At 47.4% G+C, this 25413-nt stretch overlaps 8 protein-coding genes across 16 annotated transcripts; 4 read left to right on the top strand and 4 right to left on the bottom strand.

Moving 5' to 3' along the window:
• Positions 1–105: 105 nt before the first annotated feature.
• Positions 106–4314, bottom strand: alphaCOP (coatomer subunit alpha). 2 transcript variants are annotated; one of them, XM_017174278.3, is made up of 3 exons: positions 4198–4314; positions 3047–4089; positions 106–2988 (listed from the first exon to the last, which is right to left on the bottom strand). In XM_017174278.3, the coding sequence occupies exons 2-3, from the start codon at positions 3990–3992 to the stop codon at positions 227–229; spliced, it is 3708 nt and encodes a 1235-aa protein (XP_017029767.1). In that variant the 5' UTR covers positions 3993–4089; positions 4198–4314; the 3' UTR covers positions 106–226. The 2 variants fall into 2 exon arrangements, with proteins under 2 accessions (XP_017029767.1, XP_017029768.1); XM_017174279.3 differs by lacking the exon at positions 4198–4314 and having other exon boundaries at positions 3047–4185.
• Positions 4315–4501: 187 nt separating this feature from the next.
• LOC108079802 (transmembrane protein 60) lies at positions 4502–5077 on the top strand. Its single transcript, XM_017174282.3, has one exon. The coding sequence runs from the start codon at positions 4596–4598 to the stop codon at positions 4989–4991; it is 396 nt and encodes a 131-aa protein (XP_017029771.1). The 5' UTR covers positions 4502–4595; the 3' UTR covers positions 4992–5077.
• LOC108079800 (proline-rich protein PRCC) lies at positions 5013–6558 on the bottom strand. Its single transcript, XM_017174280.3, has one exon. It carries the CDS (start codon positions 6484–6486, stop codon positions 5071–5073), a length of 1416 nt encoding a protein of 471 aa, XP_017029769.1. The 5' UTR covers positions 6487–6558; the 3' UTR covers positions 5013–5070.
• Positions 6559–6626: 68 nt separating this feature from the next.
• Bro (Brother) lies at positions 6627–7761 on the top strand. Its single transcript, XM_017174357.3, has 2 exons — positions 6627–6841; positions 6912–7761. The coding sequence occupies exon 2, from the start codon at positions 6966–6968 to the stop codon at positions 7614–7616; it is 651 nt and encodes a 216-aa protein (XP_017029846.1). The 5' UTR covers positions 6627–6841; positions 6912–6965; the 3' UTR covers positions 7617–7761.
• A 384-nt stretch (positions 7762–8145) lies between these two features.
• On the top strand, positions 8146–10783 carry LOC108079851 (novel acetylcholine receptor chaperone). Its single transcript, XM_017174359.3, has 3 exons — positions 8146–8620; positions 9947–10085; positions 10152–10783. The coding sequence occupies exons 1-3, from the start codon at positions 8495–8497 to the stop codon at positions 10370–10372; spliced, it is 486 nt and encodes a 161-aa protein (XP_017029848.1). The 5' UTR covers positions 8146–8494; the 3' UTR covers positions 10373–10783.
• On the bottom strand, positions 10782–12281 carry Vta1 (vesicle trafficking 1). Its single transcript, XM_017174356.3, has 4 exons — positions 12060–12281; positions 11931–11992; positions 11692–11842; positions 10782–11563 (listed from the first exon to the last, which is right to left on the bottom strand). Exons 1-4 carry the CDS (start codon positions 12167–12169, stop codon positions 10948–10950), a joined length of 939 nt encoding a protein of 312 aa, XP_017029845.1. The 5' UTR covers positions 12170–12281; the 3' UTR covers positions 10782–10947.
• Positions 12282–12308: 27 nt separating this feature from the next.
• LOC108079850 (uncharacterized) lies at positions 12309–13488 on the top strand. The gene is made up of 4 exons (XM_017174358.3): positions 12309–12460; positions 12551–12654; positions 12712–12970; positions 13035–13488. Exons 2-4 carry the CDS (start codon positions 12566–12568, stop codon positions 13263–13265), a joined length of 579 nt encoding a protein of 192 aa, XP_017029847.1. The 5' UTR covers positions 12309–12460; positions 12551–12565; the 3' UTR covers positions 13266–13488.
• A 673-nt stretch (positions 13489–14161) lies between these two features.
• Srrm234 (Serine-arginine repetitive matrix 2/3/4) lies at positions 14162–25377 on the bottom strand. Of its 8 annotated transcripts, none has more exons than XM_070285074.1 (11): positions 25223–25377; positions 24830–25135; positions 24210–24311; positions 21563–22252; positions 21075–21434; positions 20947–21009; positions 19701–19869; positions 18524–18594; positions 15517–18462; positions 15173–15388; positions 14162–14630 (listed from the first exon to the last, which is right to left on the bottom strand). In XM_070285074.1, exons 2-11 carry the CDS (start codon positions 25066–25068, stop codon positions 14456–14458), a joined length of 5031 nt encoding a protein of 1676 aa, XP_070141175.1. In that variant the 5' UTR covers positions 25069–25135; positions 25223–25377; the 3' UTR covers positions 14162–14455. The 8 variants fall into 8 exon arrangements, with proteins under 8 accessions (XP_070141175.1, XP_070141173.1, XP_070141170.1 ...); XM_017174302.3 differs by lacking the exon at positions 21563–22252 and having other exon boundaries at positions 14167–14630; positions 15517–15707; positions 16707–18462; XM_017174303.2 differs by lacking the exons at positions 14162–14630; positions 21563–22252 and adding an exon at positions 14803–15088 and having other exon boundaries at positions 15517–15707; positions 16707–18462.
• Between the last annotated feature and the right edge of the window lie 36 nt (positions 25378–25413).

Here is a 25413-nt window from a genome sequence, read left to right on the forward strand (position 1 = left end):
GACGACTGACTCCTCTGGAAATACCACGGGAATCTACAATTCAAGTGGATAGATATATCTCAAGAGCCCCTCCTATTTCCGCTTTAACGAAAACACAGGCACCTCTTGATTATAATATACAGATACTGAACTTTATATTTCATACATAAGCAATGATCGTGTAAAACTAAACTAAGCTGGGTCTCCTTCGCTCGGCGGTTAAAGAGCAATTAAAAGGCAGATGTCTCTAGCGGAATTGCAGGCTGGATATGCGCAGCCCAATGCTCTCCTTGCCAATCTGGCTCACCTCGCATACTGTGCAAAGGTTGCCCTTGAATTGCGGGTCAAAGGAGGAGCCGCAGAAGGGACAGGTTACCTCTGGCTTGCCCCTATACAGCGGCTTCCAGCTGATGCCGCAGATGGTGAACGGATTGAACTCCTCGTACTGCAGCTGATGCTCGTCCACTGGATTCACCTCGCAGGCCTGCAGGATTTTGCGCACCTGCTGCGCCACATCCGGCCGCGGTGCCAGCTCCAAGAGTCGCCGGGCAAAGGAGGCCGCTGTCTTGTAGTTCTTCAGCTTGAAGAACATATTGAGGGCGGTGCGCAGGGTGAGGATCTGATGGACAGGCTGCAGTTTGCAGTGCGTGAAGTAGGCGGCCATTTCGCACAGTCGCTTCTGCTCCTCCAGCGTGGACTTGGGCATGCCCTTGCGCACCGTCTCCATCTTCAAACCGACAATGTATTCGGCACAGATCCTTAGAAGCTGCTGGGCCTCCGCCGCATCCACCTTGGTGTCCACCACGAGCAGCGGAATGCTGATCAGAATAGAGTGGAACTTCTCCACGGCCTCGGAGAACTTGCCGGAGGTGGTGAGCTGGTAGCCAGCCTGCAAGCGCGCCACCAAATCATTCAGCTTAATGCCCAAAGCCGGACGATGCAGTTTGGCATTGGCCTCCGAGTAGTTTCTTAGGGGATAGCCACTGAGGGACTGCAGATTCGGATTGGCCGTGTAGCTGGTTCGGGAGCAGGCATAGTTCTGTAGGAACAGCGGCTTAAAAGGCTTGAAGTTCACCACGCCCAACTGGTCGTTCAACAAACGGAAGGCACTCTCAAAGGATCCGGCCTTGACGTGGTCCAGCACCAGGGGCGAGTTGTTGGCCCACTGCTGTGCCGGCGACAGACCCTTGTTGGGGGCCGCATAATAATTGCTGTCCAAGGCGGAAGCCTTAATCTTGGAGGCCAGCTCCTCGGGCACCACTAGATCGTCATCGCCCACGTCCCAGCCGGCGCCATCCTCTCCGCCAGCTCCGCCCTCGCCATCATTACTGAGGGCATCGTGCATCTCACCATCCTCGCCGTCTTCGTCGAGTCCCAGATCTGCGTCGGCTCCCCAGCCATCGCCGCCGGCATTGTGCTCATCCAACAAGGCAGCATCGGCGTTGATGTTCAGCGCCTGGCGAGCGGTGGCACTGCTTCCTGCTCTGGTGACCATGGCGCCCTCAAAGAAGCCCTTGGAAACGGAGAGCAGCGGCCAGTTGGTCTCCAGCTGCTGAATGGGCACCGGAGGCTGCAGCAGCTGGGCATTGGGATTCACCTCGGGCAGAGTGTTGCCCTGCGAGGTGATCGACTCACCCAGGGATTCGGTGAGCTCTTGGAAACCATGGGTGGCTGCCGTGAGATAGGCCAACGAATGCTGTCCACAATTCTTGAGGATGCTGACCCTCTCCTTGACGTCGCCCAGGAGCAAGGCGCCCTGGTACTGTGCGGATACATCCTTGCGAATCTCGGCGATCTTGTTCATCTTCTTCAGCTTCTCCAGGTTGCCGGTGATCAGGTAGAGGAAGCTCAGCTTGTCAAAGTTCTTGGTGCGCTGGTAGCACATCTCCACCACCTGATGGTTGCCCTGAAGTAGAGCACTCTGGCCCAGACGATCCCAGCAGTCCTTGTCGTCCAAGGCCTTGGCTGCCTCCAGAGCGATCTCGATGTTGCCGCACTCCAAGGCCAGTCCAAAGCGAGTCTTCTCGTCCTTGACAAAGTGCAGAGCCACCTCCGGATAGCCCTTCTGCTGCAGGTAGGCAATGATGCTCTGGCCCACCAAACGGGCGTTCCTCACCATGTGCAGCACCTCGTCGTACTTGCGCTGGATCAGGGCCAGCTTGAACTTGTACTCCGTGGGGTCGATGTGGAGCACCCGGGTGCGGCACTCGCGATCCAGGCAGAAGACCTGATTGCCCTTGACGCGGGTCAGATAAATGGGCAGATCCAGTGTCCTGATGATGCCGTGGTCGCCATTGGTGATGGCGTACTTGATGTGGTTGCTTGTGGTGTAGATAAACACGCCCGACTCGTCCCAGGCGCCGGACTTGACGCGGCAGTTCTCCTGCACGGTGCACAAATACTGGAGCCTTCGGTCGCAGATGGTCACCGAATGCTTGCAGAGCAGCGCCACCAGAGACATGTCCGAGGACCACACCACATAGCGGCACTTGGCCAGCTTGATGCTGCCTACGGAGACGAGTCGCTGCACCTCGTACAGGGTGACAAATTCGGGATCCCGAATGAGCAGCATGCCAGTGCCGGCGTAGAAGATCTCCTCACAGAACGTGGGCAGCTTCTTGGTCACCTCGTTCTTGAAGTTCTTGATCACCAGCTGCTGGTTGCGGTCCAGCACGGCGAAGCGGTTGCGTGCCACCCAAATGGCTGTGATGCCGGAGCTGCGCTTGCTGTCCGACTCGCTCTGGCTCTCCGTGTCCTTGGGTATCTGGCACAGATCGTAGGTGCTGTTCTCCAGGTTGTTGGTTCGCGTGCAGATGAGCACGGCGTTTAGAGCTGGGTTGTAGGACATGCTGTACACTGGGGATTTGCCAGGACGTAGCTGCATTACCACCGTGTCCTTGGTGGTGGTAAAGTCCAGTTTGCGCAGGAAACGCTCCTTTACATAGTAGAGCATGTTGCCATGAACGGCGTAGGCAGGACGCTCGCGCTCCAACTTAAAGACCACCATGCCTGGGAGGGAAAACATAAGATTAGACGAGTTACCAAAGGATCTCTGAGAGAAACTCACCTCCATCGTGTCCGGCAGCAAACAAATTCAGTGTGGGATGCGCCGTGAGAATCCAGAAGCGCTCGTTGTCTCGCCGGAAGGTAAACAAGCACTGACGCTTGGTCATGTCCCAAACACGAATGCTGCGATCCTCGCCGTTCGACAGTATAAGATCCTGGCGCGGATGGAACAGGACGCTGGACACATTATTGTAATGGCCACGGCAGGTGTCCACCTCCCAGGCTTTGTACTCGTTCATGCGCCACAGCTTCACCAGCCTGTCATCTGCTCCAGAAACAATCAGCGGCAATGTGGGATGGAAACTGGCCCAGTTAACGCCGCGATCATGGCCCTCGAGCACATGCTTGACCACAGCATCCGCCTGTCCAAATAGATCAGTGGCTCCCGGATGACCCTTCAAGTGATCGTCGAGGCCCCCAGGGCCGGGTGCCACGTTCTTCTTGCGCAGCCCCGAGATGTCCCATACGCGCACCGTCTGATCGAGCGAAGCGGAAACGATCTGATCCTCCGTGGGATGGAACTGGGCGCACATCACATAGTGGTTGTGGCCCGTCAGCACGCAGATGCAGTTGCGCGACTGCCAGTTCCAGATGCGGATGGTTTGATCGTCGGAGGCGCTCAATATCCAAGGATATTCGTGGTGGAATGCCACCGTGCGCACGTAGTCCAAGTGGGCAAGTAGAGTGAAGATGCAGCGCCTTTGCTTGTAGTTCCACACCTTGATCTTGTAGTCATCGCCGCCGGAGACAAACAATGGCATCTGCTGATGGAAGGCCACGCCACGCACCGGTCCGTCGTGCTCGTCAAACTTCTCGAGGAGCGTGTGCATCCGGTAGTCCCACAGCTGGATAACGCCGCTGTGCAGACTGACCAAAATCCAGGGCCGCTTCGGATGGAACGAGAGGCCCTTAACCCGCGCCGACTTCGACTCGAAGTTGGTCAACATGTTGGCACTATTATTTTTTCACAATTTCCTGCCCGAGTTTCTTGTGGGTGTCGGCTTTTCTTTCAGGAGCCCGTGTTCTGGTTAATTGGGCACGCGCCTGCATCAAAACATGCAAGAGAGATGGATAGAATTATTGCCCAGTTAGTGGCTGCCAGGAATTACACGTAGCCGTTGCTTATAATTAATTTTTAGAAGAAACACCAACCAAATTGTGAAAATTGTGACACGTCAATTAGCTTCTTCTTCTCGCTGATGTTGAACACGCAGGCAGAGTTGCCACCCGTTGAGAGAGTTCCATTAACAGCTGTTTCACAGTGGCTGCCATAAAAAAAGGAACACGTTCAATGCTTTAAAATTGTTAACTTTGCTCTCTATTTCGAGACCTTGAGCCTTATTTTACAAAATTTAATTCAATTACATATTAGTAATACTTAACTTTGCTTTATTTACAGCATATTCTTCAAGAGAAAACCTTTATTCCAAACTCTCTTCTAGCTGCCACTGTGCCATCAGTTGTTTTCCAACACTGGCCCAATATTGTTCTTAGTTTTTGTTTATTTTTTTGCCCTACGATGGAAAAGTTCTAAACAACAGACAAACGACATGACTCTGGCTCACCGAGCGCTCTTTACGTGGTTCATAGTCTTGGTGTTCTTCATCCTGCTGTGCCTGCGCCTGGAGCCGCGGACCAACTGGAATTGGTTTGTCACCTTTACCCCGCTCTGGATCTTCGACGTTATAATCATCATCTACGTGATCATCAAGTTTATACGGAAGTGGCGCAATCTAAGTCGCCTCACGGACCTCCTCTTCCTCTACAAATGGAACATTGCCGGCGTGCTGCTTACCATTGCCTCCCAGGTGATGATTTGCCTGCGACTGGAGTACCCCCATCAAATTCCCATCTATGTGACCATTGCCCCGCTGATCCTACTCCTCAGCACCGCCATATTCTACGTGGGCAGCCACCTGGGCAAGCGCGAGGGCTGGCTGCAGTGAACCCTAGATAATAAGTCTAGGTTTAGGATTAGGTTTATATTGTAGGATTAAGAGACGTACATAAAATGAAAACGGAAATTCAGAAACCATATTTGCTCTGTGTGGCTCGTCGCGTCTGCCTGTTGGCCGACCACATGGCCTGCAGCTCGGCCTCGTTGGCCTTAGCCTTGTGGGCCAGGTAGGTGATCTGGTGCTTGCGCCGCGTACCCGCCACCGGCTCCTCGTCCGTCAAGACTCCAGTGGGCTGGAAGGTCGTAGACGAGGCCAGAGCCGTTCGCATCCATTCGTCACGGTCGGGCAGGACCTGGGATCCGGAGATGTCGATCACCTGCATCTCCTTGGCCTCCTTTCGCCGCCGCTTGGCATTTTTGCCCACCAATGCGTCCATGGCCTCGGCGTTTAGTTGCTGTTCGTGGTAGCGCTTCTGTGCCTGCTGTACCTGCTCCTCCTCCAGGCGAGCGGCCTCGGCTTCGGCCGCTTCCCTTTCTGCGATCTCCTCGAGGTATTTGCTGCTGGCCTCCACCATTTTGGCTGCCCGTTTGGCCACCAAGGCGCTGATCTCGTTGCTGCTCACCTCGGGCAGCTTGTGTTCGGCATTGAGGGAGAAGAAGTCGCCAGAAGCGTCCTCATCGTCATCCTCCTCGCTGTCGCTGGCACTCACCAACTTGACTGCTGGCTTGGCTTGAGTGGGCTTAGAGCCTTCGCTTCCTTGGGTACTCCTTTTGGGACCAGAAGCCTTGGGGCCATCCACTCCTTCGGTGTTGTGCGCTGCTCTCCTCTGCTTCACTGTATCGGGCACAAAAGCTGGAGAGGACCGGGGCTGTCCTAGATTACTTGCTTCTGGTTTTTGAGCCGGCGTTGTCGTGTTGCTTGCTGCTGCTTCCGAAGTGGATGTCTTGGCAAAGTTTCGCTCTGACTTGGCTTGGGGCAGCATGCTCAGCAAGCCAGATCCCTTGGGCGCCACGGGTTTGTCCACCTTGTTCTTGGCCTTGTCCGCCTTCTCCTGGTCAACATCGGAGAAGTCTCTCAGCGATGGTATGCTGATCTTGACGCGTCCCTTAACCGGCGGCGGTGGGGGTTTCTCTATCTGAACAGGCAGCGCTTTTTTGTGCAGAAACTCATCATCTTTTTCTTCTATAATTGCCTTGCCGGAGGCAACTGCTGTGCGTGGCATTGGGAGTTTGGCAAAAGCGGGGGCTATCAGCTCGTCCACATCCTCGTCTATTGACTCCTCCTCAGCGGGTGCAGCTGCCTTTGGCTTGGGCAAGGCTAGTGTAAGTCTGCCGACGGGTTTTAACTCCTGTAAGGATACTTCTTGGGGCACAAAGTCGTCATCCTCGTCGCTGATGTGACCACTGGCTGTGACACTTGTTGTGGGTCCTGTGTTCGGCTTGGCTTCCGACTTAATTATCTCCACCTGTGGCTTGGAATTCTCTTCCTCCTCTTCGTTCTCGGAATCTTCATCAGAACTGGCGGCATAGGCGACGAGTGACATTTCTTTTTTTTAACAATTTGTAAATAAAACAATTCCTTTCAGCTGTTTAATGTGGCTAGAGTTGTCATCTAATTATTATTTCATGGTTGCCATCTACTTTTACTAGCTTGTGTCGCTATTCAACACTGGTATAACGAACTTTTCAAATTTAAATTTAAGACCCAGTTTTAAATTATAAAGTATCATATTAACCATGTTTCTCTGCCTGAAAAAATTAAAATGCTACCTTTTTTTTAGACACCCCTGGACTAGTAAACCCTAAAAGTAAAAACGGTTATTACCTGTCTCCAGGTGGCTTAAATTAAGAGATAAATAACGCCATATGGGATCATAAAATCGTAAAGTTATATTTCAGGTAACTCCTTCTAAAAACCTGAGCTTACCTGTTTCCTATTTGATATAAATAAGAGAACATTCCCGACCAGAGATCAGTCAACACCTTTTCTTCAGAGAACTCAGTTCAAGTTCAAGTTACAGCCATGCATCATCACCAGAATCTCGGAGAAGCAGCCGCAGCCCTCTCGGGCATGATTCCTCCTCCCTACGAAGCCATGGCCATGTACGAGCAGCCCAAGCCGCGCTTCATCTTCAAGATGCCCCGTGTAGTGCCCGACCAGAGGTCAAAATTCGACAGTGACGAACTCTTCCGCCGCCTCAGCCGGGAGAGCGAGGTCCGCTACACTGGCTACCGGGAACGGGCTGCCGAGGAGCGTCGAATGCGTTTCGTCAACGACTGCCGGAAGGGCTATGCTGAGATGTCCTTCGTGGCATCCGGCACCAATCTGCAGCTGTATTTCAACGCCAACCACAATCCGTATGCCCAGGAGCAGGAGTGCGACTTCGAGCGAGAGCGGGGCAAGGTCCATCTACGATCCAACTTTATCATGAACGGGGTATGCGTTCGTTTCCGGGGCTGGGTGGATTTGGATCGTTTGGACGGGGTGGCCAGTCTGGAGTTCGACGAGCCACGGGCCCAGCAGGAAGATGCCCAGCTGCAGGAGCAGATCCTAAGCTACAATCAGAGGATGGCCGAGTCCAAAAGGATTTATCACACACCGCAAACGCCACCGGAGGATCATTCCCATCGCAGGGGAGGACCTGGAATGCCTGGAGGTCCCATGGGCTGGTAGTGAGATTTAAAAATTATATTAACTTAAGTATAAACGTTGGACGACTGAGTTTTAAAATCATAGAAATTTAAGGAAAGAAAAGAAAGATGTGTATTTTATATAGTTTTTTATAATATTCAAATTCAGCTCAAAAATATTTTTTAAAAACCTTTAAAAAATACATAATTACCCCCATAAATACTGATCTTTCAATGTGGGTTAATGAGCCTCAAAACTACTCATTTGGGTCAGATTTTGTCCAGCCAAGGAACTACTCGAGTTCTGTTAATGATTGTTTATCTGGGGCTCCTTAAGGGTGGTTAGCCTTAAGGGTGGCTAACCACCCGAGGAAGAGTCCGGTCTCGGTCTCAGTCCAGCTGCCAGTTGTGCTCTACGGGGTGGGAATCCTCTCCTCTCGGCTTTCCTACTCGGAGCACACCGCACACATATTGCAGAGAGTGTAGAGCAGGGCAGCACCGGGCCTGTGAGAGCATATATTGATTTTCCGACGTGGGGATGCTGCCGAAATAAACTTTGCAACTGGTCCGAAAATCAGTCTCTTTCCGAACGCGAAACTGAATGCGGAAAAGCGAAAAAGCGGTGGACATGAAGTGAACGGATAAATATAAAGGGAACAAATGGACGCCGCCGAATAAGAATTCATAAAATTATACATACCGCCAGCGGGGCACGATTTGCCAAACATTCGGATTGTGTGCTTGAATTTGTTGCTCTGGTCGCCGTCGCCGCCGCGTACTTTTCCGCACGGAAAGCTGGCGAGATTGGTCTAAATTTAGCGACCGGTGTGTTATTGTAGGGTGTCCGTATAGGTTGTGTAGAAGGCGGAGTAGGAGGTCCGGTCCCGAGAGTGTTTACCCCATAAATTGGAATCCGCCAAGATGCCCGCACCCGCATCCAATACGATTGTGCTGAAGAGCCTCTCGGTGCTCCTGGGCCTATTCTTTATCTTTGTGGGCACTTTGAAGCTGACGCCGCACATTAGCAAGGACCTCTACAAGGATCTGGTGAGTGTGTCGGAAAATCGATAAAGTGGGAGAGTTTCGCTCGGTTGGGCGGGGGGCGGGTGCACAGCCCATCGATTTTTCCCAGTTACTGCCCAGCAGCAATGCAATCTCCGCTTTCAAATGGAAAATCTCTTATGTAAATAGGCCTGCAGTGCACCCCAAATAGATGGATAGCCTCTCCTTAATATGACTGAGTAATTGGGCATTGAACTCGACCCCATCAATGCCAATCGCTGACATTCGGACGCCGAGGAGAGCCTCCGGCTATGATCTTCAGAGATATTTCAGGAAAATTATATATTTTAATAGGCGAAACGGTTGCCTCTTGGCGGCTTTTGTCAAAGAAACGAGCATAAAACCAATTAGAGAGATTTCGGAAAAAAATTTGACAAATATTTGGAATTATTTTCTTTAAAATATTTATACACGAAGATTTTTAGAATGAAAAAGAAGCAGTAAATACCCTAAAAAAGTGTATTTAAAACCGCAGGAAATGGAAAAACAATCAATTAAAATTCACCTTGATTTAAAAATTGTTTTCTAAAGCCTGTAAACAAATTGGAAAAAGCGAAAGATTTATAGAACAGCTGTTAGTTCAGAATTTCTTGTTTACTTTTTGTAAAAACAACGCCCAAAAGTTGTCGATTTCATTACCAAATAAATATTTTGCATGCCTGTGCAAATACTATAGCTAACACAAAGGCCAACATGACGTATAACATGGCTATTATTTATAAACAATAGGGTGAATCGGCTTTTATTTATAAACAATAGGGTAGAGGCGGCTTACTGGAAAAGTTATAAGAGAAACGATAAGGAAAATAAGTACTTGTTCAATTTTAAAATATCAAAGATTTACAGGAATTCATATATCATTTTTTTGTAAAATGTAAGGAATTACATTGAATTGTTCTCTATTTTACATATATATTTTGGATCTTTATTCAGTGGATTTTTTCAAATTGGCATTGCATTCGTTACGCGCCATTTTACTCTCATTTATTATGTTTTTTTCAAGCTTTTACCCCCCGAGGCATGGCATTTTAATTTCGAAATATTTGTTTTGTTTGGGGCTCCCCGTTCCCAGCCCCAACGGTGTAATTACCGCCAAACACTTGGGGCCACCGGTGCCAACAGCAAGCACATTACACATACGATGAATTCTGACAAAAAGAAAAGCTAGTGTTCATTTAAAAATAAATGGGCTGCACTGCACTGCCTTCCGCTGGTCGGAGCAAATGGCTCTCCTGGGGGAAGGAGAGGGTGTTGTTTCTGGGCATGATTAATTTTAACATATTTGATTTGCTCCCAATCCACGAATTGCAGCGCACAGAGTACGTGAAGTATGCCAAAGTATTTCCCCTGACCGCCCTCTTTGGAGTGAAGATCCCCTCGAAATGGTATCGCCGCACCGTTGGCATCCTAGAGATTGTCTGCGGCCTGGCCATGGCACTGATTCCTTACCGTAAGTGGAGTTTAAAAACAGCCTCAAGGGAATTTAATAATTTAAATTATAAACATTTACCCACAGACAAGGTGAAGAATGCGGCAAATGTGACGCTGCTGGTGCTGATGCTGCTGGGCATCTACCAGCACTGGATGGTCAGCGATCCCTTCGAGCGCTCTGGACCGGCGCTTGTGTTCACCTTCATGCTAGGCGGCCGGCTCGTGGTCTGGTATCAGACTGCCCGCCTCCAGGACGAGGCTGCAGCGGCCACACAGCCGCCAACGAATGGCGTCAAACAGGATTAGGCGCCAGCTGCTAGGCGCCCTTGCAACATCACACCCCATACTCATAGTCATTCACTGATCCAGCTTTGTTTTAGCACCTTAAGTTGGGTTCGGAGGCGAACTGCTGCGGGTCACCAATCATCACGAAGAAACTCACAACCAAATCACTTACATTCACTCTAGCAAATCGAAATTCATGTTTTCACTTTGGTGCCAAAATAATTATCGTATAATGAAACCTAAATATAATATGTAACGTATGTAATGGCTAGAAATATTAGCTAAACCGTAGAGAGAGCCACGGCATAAAGACATGACCAGAGATCAAACCTAAAACCAAGCAAAATGTGTAATCAAATCCTCTTCGTAACGGGCAAACCATCTAAATTACGACTTTTAGAAACAATTTTAATAAATTTCGAACAACTCATACATTTTTTATATATATATTTAAAGTTAATTATCCAACGTCAGTACGATTTAATTGCGTGTAAGAAGCGGGAGATTATGGGGCATACACTGGTGCTCTCTAAGCTATAACCGTGCTTGGGTTAGTTCTTATTTTTTATGTGTTTTATGTGTATGTGTGTCCGCTCCTATTCGGAGCCAGTGCTGAGCAGCTTTAGCGCCTTCTGCAGGTTCTCTATAGCGGTCTTCACGTCGTCATAATTGAGGGCACTGCCGGCATACTTACAATACTTCTGGGCGGTTATCATTTGGTCCGGTGTGATTTGCACCCCGGCCACGGGCACAATGGGCTGGTAAATGGTGGCCGCCGTTGCTGGATGCGGCTGACCTGTGGGCACATACGGCTCAAAGCCGCCTGGCTTCTCCTCATCCTCTGGCGGACTGGGCAATTTGTTGGGATTGTTCAGCACCTCCTCGGCGGTGGGCGGTGTGACATTCGAGGGCGGCGAAGATGGGGCCTGTGGTTCCTCCGGCTGGAAGGGGGGTGGAGCAGCCGCTCCGGCTGCATCCTCGGGAGATGCATCCGCTGAGGCGTTAGCATTTTCCTCCCCCCCAAGCTCTGTCTCATCGTCGTCGGGCAGAGGTCCGGGAATGGGCGTCTCGCCGTTCTTCAAACAGTTGTGGATGTAGGCGGCCTTCCATTTGGCATACTTCCTGTTGTGAAGTGCCTCCTCGCTGAGCTCCCCGAAGGTCTGGAGTATATCGTAGAGCACACCGCTGGAGTAGAAGGCCTTGACCACATTTCTGGGAAAGAAAAGTAGAGAATTTAATGATTTATCAAGGATTTAAACTGCAATAAGTAGGAAATCTTATAGCTTCCAGGATTACATCGTCTAGAAAACTATGAGATTTCTGCACTCGTCGTGACTCACTTGCCAAAGTTCTCCTCGCGATCCTGCTTATCGGCGTACAGGAACAGCTTTAAGGCATAGTTCTCGATGTGAGCCTGGGCAGCCACCTCATTGGTTACCGCTTCGTTATCCGCATGCTGCTTCTTCACCTGCTCCAGGCAGTCCATTATGGCTGCAATGGCAAGTGGGGGAAACCGAAACCAAAACAAAACACGGATGAGTCATGGGCTAGCCAAATGCGTATTTGATTTTTCGCTTACCCAGCAGCAGTTTGGTCTCCTCGCCCGTCTGGGTGGAGGCTTTGAGTCCCACCTGAAGGGCACTAGAGAGGAAACACCACTATATCAGTCACTGCATCCTTTATTAAACAAGAAAATAACAATACTCACTAGAGTCTGGCCCAGTAGGCGATGACCAAATCCCTTGTGTCGTGCTCTTGGGCCAGCTTTAGGAAGTGCTGGATGGACTTCAGCGAGGGTGGACAGGGCGGAAACTCCATTGTGGCTAGAAGGAGCTTCGGTTTTGAGGATTCTTCTACTTTACTGGAATAATAACGAATACTTTGCCGAAACTAATTGATGACAGCGCTAGCAGTGTGGCCAAAGCTGCAGCTTATCTATCGACTTATCGATAGTTCAGGAATAGAGTAACCAGCTCTCATAAAGTCAGCGATAGTTGTTAAAAGCCGTCAAAAACCAAAACTAAAGTTAATAAACTTCTACCAACAAGTGTCGGTATCTGTGCACCTGCTCAGTTGTTAATCTACGGCCAAGACGTTTGGACTGCTCAGGTAAATATTTAAAGAAGGTGGTAGGGATGTACTTTGCCGGCCCTTATCAGTTGCACTTTGCACTTTAACCTGCATCCCGCGCTCTTCCAGTTACCTCCGTTCACGATGGTTCTCTCCAAGCCCCTGTACTCGCTCTTTGGCACTTATCTGGAGCAACTCTTCAACCATCCGGTCCGCACCAAGTCCATCACGGCGTGAGTACTGTGAACCCATTATCTGGAAGCCCCCTAATTAACCCAAATCCCATGTAGCTGTGTTTTGGCCACCTCTGCGAATGTGACCTCACAGCGTTTGGCGGGCGCCAAGACGCTGAACCAGCAGAGCGTCTTTGCCTATGGTTTGTTTGGCTTGATCTTTGGAGGCAGTGTGCCGCACTACTTCTACACAACGGTGGAGCGGCTCTTCAATCATGATCTTCGCTTCAGGCGATTCTTCCTGTTCCTTTCGGAGCGTTTGGTCTATGCCCCCATCTATCAGGCGCTCTCCCTGTTCTTCTTGGCCCTGTTTGAGGTAAGCTTTTTAGCTGGAACATTCCTTTTATTTCTCTTTATTAACCAATGTCAATCTTTTCCAGGGCAAATCCCCCGCCACCGCTCTGGAGAATGTTGAGAAGCTGTATTGGCCTCTGCTGAAGGCCAACTGGCAGTACTTGTCGGTGTTTGTCTACCTAAACTTTGCGTACGTGCCGCCCATGTTCCGATCCATCAGCATGGCCATCATCTCCTTCATCTGGGTGGTGTACATTGCCAAGCGGCGACGTCGCTTCCAGGAGAAGCTGGCCGCCGAGAAGAATGCCACCAAATAAGCACATTCCGTCACAAAGACTTTATACCGGTTGTAGTTTTATTCCGATTACTTTGTAGATTACGGCCTGGGGTTCCTAATCTCTAATTGCAAAAATTCCCTGAGAGTGTGTGAGGAGGGCCTAAGATAAGCTAAAACTAAATGCAGATTGCTTCGTTGTTATACCTTAATATTTTTTGTAATCTTTTTCGTAATAAAAATAAACGTATTTATACAAAAGAGAAGAGCTGGGTTTATTTTTAGAAAAGAGAATCTAATTAATAAGGAAAACTAGTTTTCTTTTTATTATAAAGGAAAGGAAACAACCTTTGGATATTGTCAATATTTTAATATTAATTACCAAGGAGTTTAATAATGAATCAGAATATATATGACTTTTGGAAGAACTGAAATATTCACAAAAATTTAAATCGTTAATATTTTTGTATAATTTTGTTTGACAAATAAAAGTTTAAAAATATCATAACTTAGTCAAAAAAGCCTCAAATTTAACTTGGAAAGCATATCTGTTCTAGTTTTTTATAGGTTAACAAATCTGCATATAAAATTTAATTTTTTAAAATATTAAAAAAAATTTCAATTTTTAAGAATTTTAATGATGTAACCCCTTACAAAAATTTAAAAAAATGCAAAAAAAATTTTTTCTTCCCCACATTGCCAGAAAAACTCGGCTGTCGATGCTGATCAATAATATACATGCTTTATGGGGTCGGAAATGACTCCTTCACTCGTAAAAATTAAAAATACTCACTGGTTTATGTTAAAAATTGAAATTTTTGAATATTTATTTTTTCAATACCCAATTGATGATTGACTGAAGCCCAAAGAATCAATCAAAGAATTAGTATCAATGTAAAAATCTGTTCCCAGTAAAAGAGAGCAAACTTTTTGAGATGGGCAACAAATAATGCGTGTATTTACTTTTAAAACGCAGCTTATGACTAGCAAATAATCGAGAGCAGAGAGGCTTACAAACGAGTATTGGCTTAATATCGTGGCTACATAATAATTTCGCTATTGAATTCAAGAAACTAACTTAAGACTACGGAATGTTGGTGTCAAAACAAGTTCAATGCGTGTATAACAACTATCTTAGAGGACTAGGAGTGACTAGGATGGTGATGAATGGGATGGGAGGAGCTTCCTGTCTCAGGGCTCGCCGCACATTTTGCGCAGCGACGCGGTTAACACTCAGAAGGCGGCCATCGAGGGACTCCGGCTGCTCCTCAAAGGCGTAAGCAGCGGCGTGGCGGGACTGCTGGTGCGGCTGAAGCAGCTGGAACAGCAACTGGAGGCTGCCTCCTCTGCACCCTCGCCCTCGGCCGTGGGTGTCTTGTGATGATACGGAATGGGACGCTTGCGGGCACTGCAAGGGATTAGTTAATCAATAAATGTAATTTACTTTCATTAAACTAAATAAAAAGCAAAAAACATATATTTTAAATTAAACTCACCAACTGAAAATCGTAAGGGAACACAAAAATGGTTGACTACAAATCAAACAAACGAAAACAAGTCCTAGATAAAACCATAAAGAGTCGGGTAGAGTGACAATTATTTATTGGCGGCTTGGCTAAATTACGAAATGATAAAATATAGTATACAATTTTACGAGCAATAAAGCTGAAATTTTATAGAACCATTCAAAAATTGCTTTTTTAAATCAAATTAAAGGTATTTCCTGAGGCTGAAAGAAAAAAAATCATTTAAAAGAATGTAAAAGAATGAATAAAGTGTGTGTAAAATCAATGCAAACTCAAGCGTCTATAGTGGGATAATCTCGGCCAGCTAGCTTAGTGCCTTGAGCTGCGCGGCGATCGACGGCTACGAAATTAGGGAAATAAAAAATATATAAAGTGTAAAGAACCAAGGATGTTTTTGAGGAAGGTAGTCTTCTTCTCTAGCTACCTCGTTATGCGACGTCTATCCAGGAAACTTGGTGAGCCACGACGCCTGGGTATGGAGGGGGAACGTGAGCCCGACTGCGATGATCCTGAACCGCTGCCGCCGGAGGAGGAGCTGCCCGTGCTGCTGTGTGAGGAGCAGCTGGAGCGGGAGGAGTGCGAGCCAGAGCGGGATCTAGAGCTCCTAGAACCGCTGCGACTGCTCGAAGAGCTGTAGCGTCTGTGGGGAAAATAAATGGGATATGGAGAGATTGAATATTAAGGTCAGAATGTGGATATATAAGTCGATATTATGCATTAAATTAATATTCTGTTTGATAACTTTACTATATATTTACGATGACTTACGATCTTGAGCGACTGCTGGAGTGATGTCGATGATGACTACCGCTGGTCCTTCGTTTGCTGCGACTCCTGCTCCGACGCTCCCTGCTCCGGCTCCTCCGCGCCGCACTCTCCGCCGCCGCCACCGTGGCCGTCGATACCTTGGAGACGATGGCATCCACCAGCGAGCTGTCCGCCAGCGCTGCGACTAGGGGCTGTGGATCGTGAATTTTGAAGGGTTTTATAACGATTTTCGGTTTCTGTTGGTGTTGATGATGATGATGATGGTGGTAGCTTATACTATTGGCGGCCACGGCTGCCGCCGCTGCCGCTGCGCTGAAGCTAATGGCACCACCAGCGCCGCCGGCGCCAGCACCACCACGGCCATGCGGCGGTAGCCCCAGCAGCGGGGCACCCGGCCCCGTCAGCGAGAGGAGGCCGGGATGACGCGGTGCATTCCCAAACAGCGCCGAGTTGTAGACCAAACCACGGGCCAAATGGTGGGCCTGCTGCTGCTGCAAGCTCTGCTGATGATTCTTGCAGATGTTGTAGTGCGTGGCGGTCAGTAGGGGGCCATGGTTGAGGCGATTCGTGGTGCGGTTGTAGGTGCCCGGCGTGCCCGCCAGAAAGGGCAGCATGGGCGGGTTGCTGCTACTGCTGCTGCTGTTGTTGCCGCCGCCCCCGCTGCTGTGACTATTGCTGTGGTTGGGATTCGAATGAGGGACACCGCCACCAGCGCATGCATGAGGATTGTTAGTAATATGTCTACTGTTGGGGTTATTGTTCAGCGTTCGGTTGTGAAAGATGCGCTTCCCGGGATGCAAATGCTGAGGATGCGAGTGCTGGTAATGCTGATGTGGATGCTGCTGGTGCTGTGGAGGCGGCCTATGATGTTGCAGTTGGATCTTGTGACCCATTGTCGGACTCTTGGCCTCGCCATTTGCCGCCATGAGGGGCGTCTTGCAGATGGGCGGAGTGCTGGCGTCCCTTTTACTGTTCGGCTCCTCCACAGACACGGCTGTCAGCTGCTGTTCCTCCCTTCGCTGCTGTTCCTGCGGCACCACCATGGGCGGCGGTGGCGTGGTCGCTGTCATTATCATGGTCGGGGGCGTGGTCGTGGTCAGTGGGTTAATCAAGGCGGTCACATTGTTAGCAACAAGGAATTCGCTTAGCGAGTTACGTTTGGTAGTTGCCAGCAAGTCGCTTCCACTTACATCGCTGCCCTCTTTGGCCGGGTCCTTCTCCATGGTGCTCCTGATCTTTTGCTTGGCCTTGGCCGCTATTCCCGACTTGAGCTGCTCCAGCATTCGCAGCTCCTGCTGTTCCTCGTGCTCCCGCTTGCTCTGCTGGAACTCCTCCAGGGCGGAGGAGCCATCGGCTTCGGTCTCATCGTCACTTTGTGCCCGCAGGCGAACCACGGGAGCGGGCTTCGTTGAAGGAGCTTCTCTGGCCTTGGATGGCCGCTTCTTATCTGGGATACCAATGATGTCCTGGTAGCGTTCCGGGTGCCGTTCTGCCGGCGAGTAGCGCAGCTCCGAGGAGCTGGTAGACCGGGAGGAACGACGGCGCACTGGCTTTGGACTTGGCTCTGCTGCCGCCTTGCTCTTTGGCTTGGTCTTCGGAGAGTTGGAACGCTCTCGCTTGACGCTTCTGCGGCGCGTCTCTCTCTTGGCCGGACTGGCCTCTTTTTTCACCTCCTTGGGCTCGGGTGTGCTGCTTGTCTTCTTTTGCTTCTTGGGCGTGGGCTTTGGCGAAGGCGTCCGGGAGGCAGAAGAGCTACTGCTGCTGCCGGAGCTATCGGAATCTGAGCTGGAACTGGCGGAAGCCTCGCGCTGTCGTTTGGTCTGCTCGAGGGCCACCATCACCGATTTGGTGCCCAGAATATCGTTGACCGTGTCCTCGGCCGCCTTGAAGGGATTGAAGGCTAGCAGTGTCGTCGTGGACTTTTTAGGCGGCGCCTCTGGGGAATGGGCTGGTGGAGATTGCTTGGGCGGCACATCGGTTGGCCTTTTGCTCACGTTCAAGGGAGATCGCTGGCGGGGCTCGTCTTTCTTTTTGGGACTGCGATTCTTGGGGGAATTTGTGGCCAACGATTCCTTGGCTAGACGTTGTCTATCCTTGGAGCGCATTCTCTCTTTCGAACGGTGCCTTTCCCTGGAGCGTTGCCTTTCTTTAGAGCGCTGCCTTTCCTTGGATAGTTGCCTCTCCTTGGATCGTTGTCTCTCCTTGGAACGCTGTCTCTCTTTAGAGCGCTGCCTATCCTTGGATCGTTGCCTCTCTTTAGAGCGTTGTCTCTCTTTTGAGCGCTGCCTTTCCTTGGATCTCAGCCTCTCCTTGGATCTCTGCCTCTCCTTTGATCTCTGCCTCTCCTTTGAACGAGGTCTAACTTTGGATCTTTCACGCTCCTTCTCCACAGAACGCTTTCTCTCGCTAGATCTCTGGCGTTCTTTGGACCTGTCACGTTTCTTATCCATCAATGAATTCTTATCCTTGGACCTATGCCTCTCCCTGGACTGGTGCCTGTCTTTTGATCTTTGTCTCTCCTTTGATCTCGGCCTGTCCCTGGATCTTTGTCTTTCTTTTGATCTCAGCCTCTCCCTGGATCTTTGTCTTTCCTTTGAGCGCTGTCTCTCTTTGGAACGTTGTCTTTCCCTAGATCTTTGCCTTTCCTTGGAGCGCAGCCTCTCCTTAGATCGTTGTCTTTCCTTAGATCTTTGTCTTTCCTTGGATCGTTGTCTCTCCTTAGATCTCTGTCTTTCCTTAGAGCGCTGCCTTTCCCTGGAGCGTTCCCTTTGCGTTAGTGACTCCTTTCTTGGAGGAGTGCCGGCCGATCGATCCCTGGCATCCCTTCGACGCTCTCGTGAACGGCTGCGCATGGCATTATCCTGCTGCTGCTGCAAGGGATTGTCAGCCTTTGAAGACTTTAAGCCACGCGACTTGTCCGATTTCTTCTCCTTACGAGAAGGAGAGCTATTTATAGGAGATTTTAAGTTAGATACTTTAAAATTCCAATCCTTAAATTAACACTTACTTGGAGCGCTCCGAGTCCGTTGAACTGGCACGCGGTCGTGTCTTCTTTTTCAGATTCTTGTCGCGCTTTTTCTGCATAATAAAAGGGTGATGAGTGTTAGTGGAGCGACAACTAGAAGACAAAGAAGGACTCTTGCCAAGAGTCCTACTGTTAGCAGTAAACAAAATTCATTCTGGATGGCATGACAGACATATGAAGTCGAGTTTGGTGCTTTCAATTTTGGCAACAGTCTCACATTTCGTACTAGATATTTCTTTTCTTTTTTTAGCTCAGTTTCGGCACTAGATATAAATATATTCTATGGTCGTGGCTGTTAATAGTTAGTAGCTTAAAGGAAAACAGTCAAAATGAAAGTACTTACAAAACTACAAGAGAGCCATTGAAAGCTATCCTATATCAATGAAGCGCCAAGGGTTTTTCGTAAACAAAATGTAAATTTCTTTTGTCGTTTTTTTCAGATTTTACTTAAGCTAATTAATTGCTTTTGTTTGTTTGGTTGTTTTGGAAAAAAGAACTACGTGTAACTCAAAAAACTGTTACGAATAATATTTAAAAATATAAATATTATAATAATATAATATTTAATATTAATATTTCTTTCTAGGCATCTATTGAAAAATAAAAAAGTAGGTTTATAGAGTAGAGTTCAGGAGGAAAATCATAAGTTTTTTATACTAAATTGTGAATGCGGTTGAAGCCTTTTTACCTTTTACGATATTTGTGGGTGATATATTTTTTGATATTTTTTGGTTTGGTTTTGATATTTGTTTACTAATTGATATGCAGGATTTATATAGATATTGTTAGTTCAGTACTTGGTTCAGTAATTGTTATATTTGAATGTTTTCATATTTGGTGGAAAAAGAAGTAAATAAGCAAGAGAAGAAATGGCGTATGTTTAATATTCGGTGATCAATTGAAACAACGAAACGGAAAAGTCAAACGAGTTATCATCATATACAGGTAATAATATCATATAATATATATAGAGAGAGGCAGTAGTACTTCCACTTGTTGGTTGTATTTGATGAGTACATTATATAGGAATATAGATATATATATGTTACAATATTTGGCAGGGTGGTGTGTGAGAAAGAGCTCCAAAGTTGGACCCTCTACTGGACTCCCACTTTCTCTCTCTCTCTGTCTCTCCCTTTGACCCTTTGCCCAGTCATACCTTGTCCTTCTTGGCTTTCTTGCGGGCACTGCTCTTCGTGGACTCGCGACGCTCTTCGTCCTCACTGCTGCCCGCCGCCGCCGCTGCATCATCCTCGTCCTCGCTGTCCTTGTCACTATGATCACTGTCGCTGTGCCGTCGCTTGCGTGACTTTTTCTTCTTCGACTTACTGCAAGTAGAATGGTTGTTCCACCTTTTAGAATTAGTTAATCCCGAGAGTACAGAGATCACTACTGAAGACTGTGAGAGTTTGGACAACCTAGAGGTTGGCAGCGTTATGTATAAATAGGTTTACTTGTGGTTCAGTGCTTTACCTTCATCGAAAACAGCGCAAATTGCTTTGTCTTAACATTATAAGAAGGTAATCATAACAATAGAAAGAAAGATGAGAAAGTAATTCGCTTTTAATTCACAGAAAAGACCTCTTAAACTTTATTGTAATGTATTTTATTTTTTATTTCTAGTAATTCTTTACTGTTTTTTTTTTTTTTTAATTCTTTTTTGCTTGTGGTCTATGGTTTTAATAGTTTGTAGAATCGAATTATTACTTACCGCCGGGCAGAGTTTTTTTTTTTTATTATTTTAGTTTTTTTGGTGGGAAAATGTGTATGGGCAAAGATCTGTGTTGAGTTATGGTTAGTTGAGTGTCGAGTGTGTATAGTGTAAAGTACAACCCATACGTACTTAGAGATCCCTGATCTAGATCTAGATCTACTCACTCTCGCTGCAAACACGGATTTAAATAAAAGATTGCCTGGGGCAAGTGTTAGGATATCGAAAGTATATATAATATATATTGCAGAAAGGCAAACATTTTTGAAACATTTTTTTTTGTTTTTCACTTGATTGGATTTGGTTCTTATTGCTTGTAGGATAGTGTTAACGCGTTTAAAACTAAGTGGGAGAGTCATTTGTACGTAAGTTTTCGCTTCTTTTTACTTTCTTTCTCATATGAGTCCCTTTTGTGGTTTCAAATGCAATGTAAAAGAAGGAGTAGAGACGGAAAAACAAAATGTATTAAGCAGTTGATTGATAGTTTACAAAAAAATCATTGGTTTTGTTGTCGTCACGCTCTAAGTTTTACTATGTACGATAACGAAACCGAAGGATAACCATTAAGGACAACATAAAATCATGAAACTGTAAAGTTCTCAAAATAAAAAACAGAGCAAAAAGGTAACATAAACACAGAGAGCTACGGTTGAAGGCGGCAGGATTGTGATTCCGGGGGCCCCAGGACTCTTACCTCTCTTTCTTGTGCTTCTTGGACTTTTTCTTCTTGTCCTTTTTGCGCTCAGGACTAGCCGAACTGTAAAGAAAATAGTTATTATATCAGTTGAGGTGACTTAAGGAAGCTTTCAAAAATGACAGTACCTTTCTCTGGCGCGCTTCTTGCGCTTCTTCTTGTCCGACTTGGAGACATGTTCGCGCTCATTGTCGCTGTTGTTGTCTGCCTCCCGTTCCCGCGAGGGAGTACGGACCAGGGCATACCGCTTGCCCGTCTCCTTATCCTTGCCTGCTGCAGCCGCTGCGGCCGCCGCCGCTGCTGCCAGGCTCTCGCGCTGGGCGTCCAGTTCCTTTTGGAGAGCCACGCTTTTGGCCAGATCCTCCTTTGCCTTGCGATCGCTGTCGAAGCTGCTGCCCTCCACAAAGTACTCGGATATATTGAAGGCCTCGCGCAGCCTGGCGTTCTTCTGCTGCTGAGCCTCGGCTATCTGATGGGTGTCGCGAACACTGAAAAGGTATTAAAGAATACAAATTTTTTTAATATTCATAAACAATTATTAAATTTTTAGTTTAAAATTGTTATAATTAAAAGTCTAAATATATATTAATTATAAAAAATCCCCCCGAATGTCTACCTTGAGGCCACCACACTGCCGGCACCCAGCAGCAGTGTCTCCAGCAGGCTGCTCGAGGATTGCTTGAGCAGCTCAAGTAAAATGCCTCCATCTATATTGATTTTCGAGGAGTGGGACAAAGGCATCTCCCGCTGGATAGCTAGCTCAGCTGTTCGCGAACCGGGCTCAAGTGCTGCCACAGACATGGCTGCCGGCTCCGTCTCCGGGTCGGGCTCTTTCTGCTGGCAGGCGCAGGCGCAATCGTGCTGCATGCGTCTGGAGACTGCTGGTCGCCTGGTCTTGTTGGCGCCGCTTGCCAACGCCGGCCGCAAGGGCTTGAACTTCCTGGCCACCGCTGCATAATTCCACGTGTGAGCCGTGGCGGTGAGATGGAAGCCCTCGTATTTGGCCAAGTACTCCCGGTTGTCGTGCTGGAAGTAGGGTGCCTTGCACTTCCTGCCCCCGTTTGCGGTGGCTTTGGCTCGGGGACTGCTCGGATTGCTACCGGGTGTGGGTGCGGGTGTGCTAGGGGTGGCAATGCTGATGCTGGTGGTGGAGGTGACCGCGTGACCTGCGCGTTTGCGTCGCTTGCGGCGTTTCTTTGTTTTCACCACCTGCACTGTGGTGGCCGTCGTTGTGGATGCGGTGGCAGCTGCCGTGCTATCCGCAACTGCCGACGTAGCCGTGGATGTGGCGTTAGCGGTAATGTTGCTGTAGATCTCCGAGGAAAGCATGTTCAATGTATGATTTAAGTGATTTTTCCGCGATTTTTATATTATTTATTTAAGCTCCACAAAAGGAAGACAGTGGATGGGTTTTATTTCACGATTTTAATATGGTTTTTATATATTTTCAAGTTATATAGAGGTTTTAGGGAGTATATTTGGTATTTATTTTATTAATTGCAATATTTTTTCTCTTAAATTCAGTTATTATATTTTTCTCAGGAGTTTGTTTGTGGTAAAAAATATATTTTCAACTTTATAAATCCATGTATTTGGATGACAGTGGATTTTAATATGGTTTTTTATATTTCTTAAGTTAAATAACCTTAAATAAAAGGTTTTTATTTATTTATTTTACTGTTTTTATATTTTTTTATTTGTTTGTTTGTAGTAAAAAATATTATTTTAACTTTATAAATCCATGTAATTGGAATACAGTGGATTTTTAAAGGTTTTATATAGTTTTTATTTAGTTTTTAAGGGTTTATTAAGGTTTTTTAACCTTGAATAAAGATTTTAGGAAATAGTTTTGCTTTAATTATATTTTGTATTATTTATTTATATATGTTTGTTCTCTTAAATTCACTGTTTTTATATTTTTCTCAGGTAAAAAATATATATTTTCAACTTTATAAATCCTTGCAATGGGAAGACAATGGATTTCTCTAGGTTATTAATTTCATTAACGACTTTATATATATGTTTTCTTTATAAATATACTCATTACTTTGCATATCCAAGTACATATTGTGGAAGACATTGGATTATATTCTTTTTTATGTGTACAAAAGTATGAACTTTCTTTTATATTTCATCGATTACTAATTGGAAGACGATGGATTAGCATTTATTTTGTTTCACTTTCGCACTACATAAGGCGAACTTTAATCTCTGGTTGTTATCCTTATCGTTGTGGAAGACGTTGGATGAGATCTAGGAGACATTACTCCCATTATTTGATTTACTCCGCTTGCGACAACTTCGAGCACTTGCTGACTCCAGTACGCGACTTGGACTACGTTTAATTACTGACTAGGAATTGGAAGACTTATTTAGTGATTTGTTGCATTCATTCGGCTTGGATATCAAGTGTTGGTCTCTCTCTGCGCCTCGATGCCATCTTAATGGCAAAGGGGGCTCCACTCGTAGCACTTGCAACAACCACTATAACTACTATATAGTAGGCGACATGAGCGCTTAATCCACTAGGGCTCTCGGCAGCGGGTTGCAAATGATGACTTAGGGGTGGGCCAAGGGCTGGCAGTCACCACTGTAGCCGGGTTTCCCTTCGGCGGGTTCATCTCCTCCTCCTCGGCCACACTTGAAGGTCTGCCTCAGCAATCCCTCTTAGTCATGTGGAATATAATACGCCTTTTATTTTGTTTTTATTTCCCTTTGATTAGTTGGTTGCATTTTCGGGCCTGTTGTCTCCCCTGTTCGGGGTTGTTATTGATTTTTCGAACGATTTTGCTGACGCTTCTAGGCCGCTTTTCGGTTCTCTCTGCCGAACCAACTCCAAGGCATTGCCCCCGCACGCCACATCCTGGCCAAGGACACACTTAGTCGCTCGTTTTAGTGGACATTAATTGATTCTAATTTGTATGTATGGGATATATCTAGTTGCTACGCGGAGATTCCTGAGTTGCTTTGGCTTTGGAAGACTTGAAGTGACTGAACGCATCCCGGAAAAATCTTTGCAGCAGCATTTTCTCTATCATTCGGCGCCTGTGATTGGCCTGAAACAGAAGGGGGTGGCGTTGGGCGCTGCGGCGGCGCATGTCGCCTGACTGGCTGGCTGCCTGCGTGTGTGGCATGCCATACAGCTGTCAAGTGCTGGCCGAGATTTAGGCAGGCCTTCGTTTTGTTTAACCGTTTATTGATTTGTCAACGTTTTGTTTTAAAATTACATAAGGCTGAGGGTTAAGTAAGTGGCTGGTACTCACGCTACACGTCCAAATTCATCCTTGGCCACATCGGTCTTGCCCTGTCCCATCAACTTCTGGCGGAAGGCGTCCACATGCGTCTTGATCTCCTCCGGTGTGCGTCTGTTTACAGAGAAATAATTAATAATAATTAGTGGGATAATCAAAAAAGGATTAATTCCCCCTCTTAATAATACCTTTCAGCCTTTATTTAATTATTTATTTAAAGCTTTATAAGTTAACTAGAGTGTAAACTAGTCTAGGGAGTGCTCGGATTTGACGATGTCTTCCGCTCAAAATAGTCTCTACAACTGAAATGCACTTTTTTCACCACTCGCAGGCCCAGGGCCCTGGCTAGGCCAGTCCGGGCCGCCGGAAGAGTGCTCACATGTGACGACGACGCACAAGGGGGTGCGTCTAAGGGTGGCTCGTGCCTCAGTTTCACCGGGGGGTTGTTCATTTCGGCGCGTGTGCGTCCGCTCTTTCGCTCTTTTGGCGAGGCTACCAGGCGCCAATGTAAACATAAACAACACACCAGCAACAGACCGGCGTTACATAACCCTTGCGAGGATTGCAATTACATCCACTGTAAACCCGTTGTCGTAACTCCCGACTTCCGGGAAATTGTAAATATCGCTCACCCTTGCTTCTCGAGAATTTCCTCAAACTCGAGACACTTGACTTCGATCTTGCGCTTGCGGTCATGGTCCAGGATCTCCTTATTTGGCGGCCTATTCAGTTGGGCGTCCAGCTTCTTGGTATCGTCCTCGGCGCGGTAATCCTTGTCCTTCTTGCCCGGCCGCACGGCCGCCCAGTTGCGCTGCACGTGGCCATTGGTGCCGGAGCCACGGGGAGTGGTCAGTCCGATGCCGTTGTACATGCTGATGCTTCTGGGATGTGCTCCAAGTAACGCCGCTAAACCATTAATGCCTGGCGGCCGCTAAACGCTGCAATTTCGCCAAGATGTAAAATCGATTTTTGGTGCATCGCCAGCGCAAACGGAAATGCACTTTCTGCAGGTTTATGTTTTTTACCCTTTAAGCGTTCCTTTAGCGCCGAAAGCTGGGCGCTGGAGACTTGTTTTCTTAGTTTTCTTAGATTCCGGTCAAATTTTATGCTAATTTTCGGAATTTGTTGTGCGAAATTCCTGTAAAAGAATTAGAGCTGGGAATAAGCGTCGATGCCAACATGGATGTTATCGATGTTTTTAAGCGATGTTTGGTGA

The sequence above is a fragment of the Drosophila kikkawai genome, chromosome 3L (assembly GCF_030179895.1).
Source record: "Drosophila kikkawai strain 14028-0561.14 chromosome 3L, DkikHiC1v2, whole genome shotgun sequence".
Taxonomy (NCBI): Eukaryota; Metazoa; Arthropoda; class Insecta; order Diptera; family Drosophilidae; genus Drosophila; species Drosophila kikkawai.

What these genes read in the sequence shown, in the direction of transcription:
- LOC108079851 (XM_017174359.3), top strand. Translation starts at nt 8,495, where the DNA reads ATGCCCGCACCCGCATCCAATACGATTGTGCTGAAGAGCCTCTCGGTG. An exon ending in AGGACCTCTACAAGGATCTG is followed by an intron (nt 8,621 to 9,946) that starts GTGAGTGTGTCG and finishes CACGAATTGCAG; the next exon opens with CGCACAGAGTACGTGAAGTA. An exon ending in CATGGCACTGATTCCTTACC is followed by an intron (nt 10,086 to 10,151) that starts GTAAGTGGAGTT and finishes ATTTACCCACAG; the next exon opens with ACAAGGTGAAGAATGCGGCA.
- alphaCOP (XM_017174278.3), bottom strand. Translation starts at nt 3,992, where the DNA reads ATGTTGACCAACTTCGAGTCGAAGTCGGCGCGGGTTAAGGGCCTCTCG. An exon ending in TGCTGCCGGACACGATGGAG is followed by an intron (nt 2,989 to 3,046) that starts GTGAGTTTCTCT and finishes TTTCCCTCCCAG; the next exon opens with GCATGGTGGTCTTTAAGTTG.
- LOC108079850 (XM_017174358.3), top strand. Translation starts at nt 12,566, where the DNA reads ATGGTTCTCTCCAAGCCCCTGTACTCGCTCTTTGGCACTTATCTGGAG. An exon ending in CGCACCAAGTCCATCACGGC is followed by an intron (nt 12,655 to 12,711) that starts GTGAGTACTGTG and finishes AATCCCATGTAG; the next exon opens with CTGTGTTTTGGCCACCTCTG. An exon ending in TCTTCTTGGCCCTGTTTGAG is followed by an intron (nt 12,971 to 13,034) that starts GTAAGCTTTTTA and finishes AATCTTTTCCAG; the next exon opens with GGCAAATCCCCCGCCACCGC.
- Srrm234 (XM_070285074.1), bottom strand. Translation starts at nt 25,068, where the DNA reads ATGTACAACGGCATCGGACTGACCACTCCCCGTGGCTCCGGCACCAAT. An exon ending in AAGAAGCACAAGAAAGAGAG is followed by an intron (nt 19,870 to 20,946) that starts GTAAGAGTCCTG and finishes TTCTACTTGCAG; the next exon opens with TAAGTCGAAGAAGAAAAAGT. An exon ending in GATAGACGTCGCATAACGAG is followed by an intron (nt 14,631 to 15,172) that starts GTAGCTAGAGAA and finishes AATCCCTTGCAG; the next exon opens with TGCCCGCAAGCGTCCCATTC.
- Vta1 (XM_017174356.3), bottom strand. Translation starts at nt 12,169, where the DNA reads ATGGAGTTTCCGCCCTGTCCACCCTCGCTGAAGTCCATCCAGCACTTC. An exon ending in GCCTACTGGGCCAGACTCTA is followed by an intron (nt 11,993 to 12,059) that starts GTGAGTATTGTT and finishes TTTCCTCTCTAG; the next exon opens with TGCCCTTCAGGTGGGACTCA. An exon ending in GGAGACCAAACTGCTGCTGG is followed by an intron (nt 11,843 to 11,930) that starts GTAAGCGAAAAA and finishes TTGCCATTGCAG; the next exon opens with CCATAATGGACTGCCTGGAG.
- LOC108079800 (XM_017174280.3), bottom strand. Translation starts at nt 6,486, where the DNA reads ATGTCACTCGTCGCCTATGCCGCCAGTTCTGATGAAGATTCCGAGAAC.
- LOC108079802 (XM_017174282.3), top strand. Translation starts at nt 4,596, where the DNA reads ATGACTCTGGCTCACCGAGCGCTCTTTACGTGGTTCATAGTCTTGGTG.
- Bro (XM_017174357.3), top strand. Translation starts at nt 6,966, where the DNA reads ATGCATCATCACCAGAATCTCGGAGAAGCAGCCGCAGCCCTCTCGGGC.